The sequence below is a fragment of the Stegodyphus dumicola genome, chromosome 9, assembly GCF_044657685.1.
Source record: "Stegodyphus dumicola isolate Sdum_Otavi_A_Nest chromosome 9, ASM4465768v1".
In the NCBI taxonomy this organism is placed as follows: Eukaryota; Metazoa; Arthropoda; class Arachnida; order Araneae; family Eresidae; genus Stegodyphus; species Stegodyphus dumicola.
The window spans coordinates 177,110,823-177,118,439 of record NC_140776.1 but is presented as its reverse complement, the minus strand read 5'-3'; the positions used below and the strand labels follow the sequence as shown (position 1 = coordinate 177,118,439).

The 7,617-nt window shown below is 28.3% G+C and overlaps 1 protein-coding gene across 1 annotated transcript; it reads right to left on the bottom strand.

The window, feature by feature from the left end:
* Nucleotides 1-2,725: 2,725 nt before the first annotated feature.
* On the bottom strand, nucleotides 2,726-6,638 carry LOC146995565 (THAP domain-containing protein 2-like). The gene is made up of 2 exons (XM_085824382.1): nucleotides 6,303-6,638; nucleotides 2,726-4,097 (listed from the first exon to the last, which is right to left on the bottom strand). The coding sequence occupies exons 1-2, from the start codon at nucleotides 6,456-6,458 to the stop codon at nucleotides 3,867-3,869; spliced, it is 387 nt and encodes a 128-aa protein (XP_085680508.1). The 5' UTR covers nucleotides 6,459-6,638; the 3' UTR covers nucleotides 2,726-3,866.
* Nucleotides 6,639-7,617: the final 979 nt, after the last annotated feature.

Genomic DNA, 7,617 nt, shown 5'->3' with positions numbered 1-7,617 from the left:
TTTAAATTAGATCATTATTTGAGAATACATAACTGCATCTTCCCCAATAATAAAAAAAAAGAAAAATTGTAAAAATTCAACAAACTTGACACTTGCTAGGAATTCAAAATTCTTATGTTTCATTCTTATTGTTTCTTATTCTTATTTGTAACATCCCTTTTGTCTAATTATGTGCATATAATTTTTTTTGTAACTTGTAAATTTTTGTTCCTGAAAGCATTTCATTGTAACTTATTTGAGAATTTTTTAGCAAATGATAAATATGAAGTTTATATATGTACTTACTGGAATTTTTATCAGGGTAATCAGTAGGAACTTTTAAAACATCTAAATAGATCAAATGTCCTCAATTCTTAGAATTGAAAGAATAACAAATTTTATGTATTTTCCTATTAGAAATGAAAATAAATATAGCCTGATTGTTAAGATGTAAAGTAAGATTTAAAATTTTCAAAATAATTCAGATTTTTATTAAAGGAAAGCAACACAATTAGGATGCAAAACATATAAAAAGGATTTTATTTATTTTTTTTGGCCTGAATTTTTTGTACTAGTAAATTTATAACTGGAAGTAATAGGAAATGGCATTGCATACTACAGTGGGAAAAAGGGTGGGATGACTATTTATTTATGTAACTTGATGCTACTTATTTTTTATTACAGTTAAGTCTTTTTAATATCAAAATAGTTTAGTATAACTGCATGAAGCCTTACAGCTGAGAAGGATTAAAAATATTTTTTTACTCAATTTATTTTTGATAAGTTTTCCCCTGTATATGTACAACCACATCATTAGAAATTTTAATTCCAAAGTATTTAATTTTAGTTTTGACAGAATTTAGCATGTATTACAATGAAAATATTGTATAAGAATACAGTGAATTTCCTCCATAAAAATGCATGAATATCTATAAAAATGACTCGTATGGAATTGTAGGTAAAACCAAATTGTATTTATTTTCTTCTTACAGTGTAAAATTAATGTAATAAACATGTCTGCTTCAATTAAAATAACATTAAAAATTGCAAGATACTGATTTCAAAATCTAAACAATATTAATATTAATTGGCAAAGTATTTTATCTTCAAAAATCAATATTTCTCTAGTTTACAATAAATACACCTATTTTGCACAAAATGATATTATATAAGAGACTTAACAACTTTAGCACTTTACTGTCATAATTAGTTAACTATTACAAATGCTTTTTTTTTTTGTGTGTGTGTGTGTGCATGCATTTTGAAAGAGTTGGTAAAGATTTCACAACACAAATAGAAAAAGCACTATTTTTTTATTTAACATACTATCTACATTCTGCAAAAAATATTCATTTAAATAAAATGAATTACAAGTTAAGTCTGAAGATAATAAGAAACAATAGATTAGTGTCACTATCTTATTTTATAAAGTTTACTAACTTATAAACATAGTATATGTCATTTCTGCTGTATGCATAAATTATTTTTTTAATGTTTTCAATTTCCGTTGCTTATTTAAATTGTTACTTAAAAGATTATCATTCAACTTTTTGCAGTAATTATTTAGAAAAATATTCGTTGATGCTTGTATGATGTTTTTCAAAATAATTTGAGGGTCATGAAGTTTAGGACAGTCATTCAACTCTAAAAAAAATTTTTCATGAAGTAAATTTAGAGTAATTTTACACACTGTAACTCGTGGATTTGCCGAAAATAAAAATTTTTGCTCATATTCATCTGAAATAAGTTTCTTAACAACAATAAAATTGTATGTAACAGCATGTAAAATATCAGGATGAGGATACATAAGACCTCTATCAAAAACCTTAATCCATGAATGAATATTTTCATCGTTTTCTAAAGCTAACTCCTTATCAATAGTAATATTGGATTTACATACATCACATTTTAACTTTTTTAGCATACTATAACAGCAATATCCAGCTATATAAGTCAAAATAGGTACATCCAATTTTATGTTGTGTATATCACTATCTTCAACTGTTATTTCATCTATGAATGTTTGTACATCATGTCATCAAAAGTTTGTTCTTCAGTGTCTTTAAAATCAGATACATGAAGAGGAATATTTCCAAATTTTGAAGAATTTATTAGGGTTGGTAATGTACTCTGAAGTCTTAATTTACCCTCTATTTCATAAACCTGTCTGATAGAAATATTATGGTGAGCTCCAGCCAGTTGCCTGTACTTACCAAATCTAGCCTCTAACATATCTGTTTGTATTTTTCCAAGTAAAAGGTATTTAAAACCCAACTCATTTATACAATACCTTGATATCTCAATTAAAGCATACGTTGTATGGTATACTGCAAAGTGAGTTTCTTTGGTTAGGCAACCAGAGGTTAAATTCAAATTTTTCCAACTATCTAGCCAATTCAAAAAGTTATTCATAAAAACATATTTTTCATCATTTTCTGCCACAGTGAAAGGTGTTTCAAATACATTATTTTTATGAACCCCTTTAAAAATAGATTTCACATTTACAATTGACCACCATATGTTTATTATTTTAATAAAGTTTCCAGATAATGCTTCAACAACATTATCATTAAAAATCTGCAATGCAAGCTTTACACTTTGTTTTTCTAAGTTAGTTGGGTATAGAGCTTTTATTGTCAGACCATAAGCATACTTTAATAACTTACCAGTTTCAGATTCATGTAATTTTTTAATACAAGAAAAAGATGCAGTTTCAATATGTGAAGCATCATGAAAACTTGGGAAAAACATACTCTGATTATTATTTTTTTGATTTATCCAGTTATTTCTAATGCATTTTAAAATATGCACTGTATCAATAATAAAAAACATTGGCCTAGATTTGTCAACAGGGTTTTGATAAACAATACTAACTTTAGGTTGTTCGGAAAACAGAGACGACAGCCTTTTTATTAATCGAATTATTGTCAGTGACAATAGCAATAATTTTAAACCCAATATTTTCTATCCCACAACAATTTTTTTAATATAAATATACAAATTATCCGCACTAAGTGTTTTCACCGGCAAAATATGTCCAACATCCTTATAAACAGATAATAGGCTGCGAATCATGAAAACATATGCACTAGATGCAGCATTTTTGCAATTATATGCCATTCCACACAAATTACCACCTTTATAATCAAATGCTTGATTTAGATGAATTTCATCAATCATTAAAATAACAAGCAGATCTTTTTCTGATAGTTCTTGAAATTTAAATTTTATGTAGCTTAGGAACTTTTGGTTGTATTGTTCATTTATTGGATATATATTAAAATCTGAAAAAATTTTCTGAATGGTCTGTGGATGAGGCATAATAATATTTTCTGAATTTCGAATAAAATTATATGCATGTGGTGAAATTGTGTGAAGTAAAGTGGAAAATATTAGAAAGTCTGCAGAATACCTATATTGTTGTTTTTCTGAATTCAAGTTTGATAGTTGCTCAACGAAAAAATTTATTTCATTGTTTTTATGTGGAATTTTCTCTTTTAAAATTGTCATTAATTCATTTACAATTTGTAAATAATTTTGAATACTGTCTTCAGATGAATCATTTGAGGCAAATAGGTCTAATTTCTCTAAAATACTTAAAAGATCTTTAAGGTTGTTAATTTTTGATGGGATTACATATTGCTTCAGTGATTTAATAGGTATATTTCTAATTGCTACAGATATATTCAAATTACAATCAATAAATAATGATTTTAGAATTCTTGGATGATTGTCATTAGAAATATTAAGAATCATAGTATGTATAGGCCTGTGTATAACTATCCAGTTATCTGGTAAATTCACAGTATTAAAACAAATTTTTAGTTCATCTAAATTATAAAACATTTGTTTTCGTTCATACTCTTCCTTTTCAGCTAAGCTACAGGCTAAGGATTTTCGAGTGCATCTTGTTCTCTTTTGAGTCTTTTATGCTCTGGTGATTCCCTTGATGAAACACTGGAACTAAGATGACTCGGACCATCAGGAAACAGACTTGGAATTGCACCATTCTTTAAACGAGGATATGACAATGGTATAATGATCTTATTTCCAGTTTTCTCATCAAAGAATTCAGTTTGCCTCAGAACATCCTCTTGCTTGAAGTGAAGTTCACACACCTTTTAATATGAAAAAGAACAAATAAATAAACATGCATCAAAAGGTTAAACAATTATAAAATCTTAAGCATTCGCCATCCTTTAAATACATGCACAGTCTAATAAGGGTTTTAATGTATTTTTATTTAATCATGGCAAAGCACTCAAGAGCTATCTGCTTAAGGGAAGGGTTACCATTGTGGAAAACGTTCATCATTTAATTTCTTTAAAAATAATACAGGGCGATAATGTTTGGATGGTAACAATTTGAAGAGATATAGCCATTTAAAGTGCACAACGCAAAAAAGTGATGCAGCCATTTAGAGTGAATAATGCAAAATCTTAAAACAAAACTAACTCTTTTGGGCTAAAAAGAGCCATGGATGCTGTCAAAAAGTTTTGAAAAGTGCAAATAATTAGCACATGTTTGTTGTCATATGTCAAATGCATATAACATAAGTAATATTTAATTGATACATCCTCAGGTAACATACAATTGCTCATGTATATATAATTGCTACATCCTAAATATTTCTTTCTTCAGTTATTTGAAAACAACACTTGGTTATGGAATTACATTCAAAATGGTGATAATACAATTATAAAAAGAATAAGATTAACCATCAGTTGATGGATAAGAATAAGATTAACCACATTCATTCGTACCATTCAAATATAAAGTTACTGGCTCTTTTTCTAAACATTTTTACAAATGATATATGACTAAATATAATGATAAATGATTTTTACAAATGATATTTCACAACCAGAAGTACAAATTTACTTGTGTGCCTATGAATGTTTATATTTAAGAGCATAAAACATCATTAGTCATTAAAAAAATTCATTTTTCTTGAATTATTGAAAACATGTATAAGTGCTAAAATATGATACACAAAGAAAAAAACAAGAATTTGTATATTTAACAGTTTATTTGCAGTAATTAAATATTTTAGGCTATTCTTATGTAATTTTGGAGTGAAATATTCACATTCATCAATCGTGTTTGACATTATATTACTGTGGAAGGCTCACTAGATTGCTTATTTTCCATATAATTTTCTTAACTTTTTTCAAAAATTTTAAAAGTTATATAACTTATTAATACAATGAAACATTTTCATATTCCACTGCAACAAGTATAAATAAACAAAACCCCTTATATAAGTGTTTTTAGATAAGAAATTAATGTAAATTTCAAGCCCACAAGAACTTACTGCCAGTAGCAAGTGAACCACTGTAACAAGGTAGGTGTTATTGGCATAAGAAACTCGTACTTTTATAGATGTGTGTGTGCATGAAACAATTTAATAGGCTAATTAGGATTTATGCTAACATGTAGTGAAAACTAGTAAGCTTACAATCTTAGGCAATATTATTTGAACAAGACAGTTTAATTTAAACACCTTGTAACTTATTCCAGAAATTAAAATAATTACTGTCAAAACTAGTCCATTTATACGATTGTTTTCTTTTACATATATTTCATAATTTTTTTAAGGATTTTAGAATTAATAAAGTTTAGAACATTGCATAATTAGCATTAATTTCCTGTTCACATGAGTTACGAGCAAAATGCATTCTCAAATGCTCCTAGCATATAATAAAGGGGCATTGCATACATTCAGTTTTAAAAAGAAAAAAAATAAAAATAAAATAGGTGAAACGAGACTTATCTAAATCAAAAGAAATAGTATACCCAAACAGTTAAATACTTATATCTAAAACAACTTTAAATTAACGGCTTTAAAATTACGACTTGAAGCATTTTATATTTATCTACTTAAAGTTATAATATGAACTTTATAAGGTTGGTGGATTTTCTATTGACTAGTTATTGAGAAAAGGGTCCATTTTATAATCACTTTAAAATTCAGTATAAGCTCTGTATAACATAAATTCCTGAAAGATTAATCAATCCCAAATCAATGTGCGTGTTATAAAGATCCCGACGCCGAAAATATAAATTACTGAAAGAATTCATTAATAATACTCATTCATAATGGGATAAGAGAAATTTCTGCCTAGTAAATAAATATATAACTATGCTTGTATAGAAAGTAATTAAAACTTCGTTTTATTTTCTATGGTTGAATACAATGGAACTTTAGTAAATTATTTCCCTTGCATTGAGAATTTTTTGTTTTCGCATTTTCAAGTCATGTTTCTTTCAATGACATTAATCTTTCAGGAATTTTCTAATTTAAAAATGAAATGCATGCTTACCTTTGAATGTTTCGTAGGCTTGAATCCATCTTTTCGTTTGCAGTTCCAAATCCATTGTTTTCTCAGTTGTTCTTCCGTAGGAAAACTAAATACAGCCACCTTCGGGCCATTCTTATAATTTCCTTTGCATGTTGCAACACAGCATTTATGTGGCATAATAAAAAATAAATAAATTTAAATGAAAAATGTTCTATTAGAGCACACTACACTTTCAAACAACAGTCAGTTCACTACGCTACGACACCGAAGTATATTCTTTCATTCTTTGCCGCGAGGAAGATGGTAGGAATGACGACTTAGATGACGTCAGACCGTTCAAGCAACCCTAGAGGCTTGGCTTCGTATATAGGAGGTACTGTCCGTACACGGTCCTAAACAGGCTGAATGACGTCGTGGTTCGGATTCGTAAGTCTTCGAACTCTAAACCTAAAGTAGTTCATTACGACAGGTTAGCTCATTACTATGGCCATAGTACGTAATGTAAATAATTGTAAATAGTATAAGACCATGGTCCTTTTTGTTTTTAGATGTGTTTTTGATTTGATTTGTATTTAGTATTTGATTTGTATTTGATAGCATTTGATTTGTTTTATTTATTGTATTTATTGTTCATGTTGTTTAGTATTGTAATGTAATGCTTATTAATGCATTTATGCCACAGTTGTAAGTTTAGCTTCCTGTCCAGGGATTGTACTGCCCGGGACGTGCAGTCCTTGGGAAGGGGGCAGTCTTACGAATTTGGTATTTAAAAAGCTAATGTTAGTTCAATTATAAATTAAATGGTTTTATTTCCCGCGCAGTGCAGCGCGTGACGAATATTAAAAGAAAGCTAAGCCGGAAAAATTGAAAATACAAGAACACGTGCATTTAACATTAAATAAATAAATGTCTTTTTGATTTCGAGAAAGTACCAGAAAATTCTCACACGCGATTTAAAAATCTTATAAAAGGAGGAAAACCTCTCAGTTCGTGGTAATTACTTAGCTTGTTGTTTAGAAAACTGCTCTTGTTGACTGTAGCGAATTCGCGGATTAGCTTTCTTTAGCTGTTTTGGAATTCAGTTCTATTGGACATTTGAGTAGTTAAAAGATAACTACTGTGAGATATTGTAATATTGCATGATAATTTGAGAAAATTTAAGCATTTTTGTTGTGATAATAATAAATTTTTGTTCATTTTTCATCGGACTTGTGCATTCATTTCATAACGTACCCGTACGCACGCAACAATAGGTTTTATATATGAAATAATCACAGACAAGACTTGCAGTCTGCCTGCAGCACAGTCTAGCCATGATTTCCTCCAAGTGGTTCAT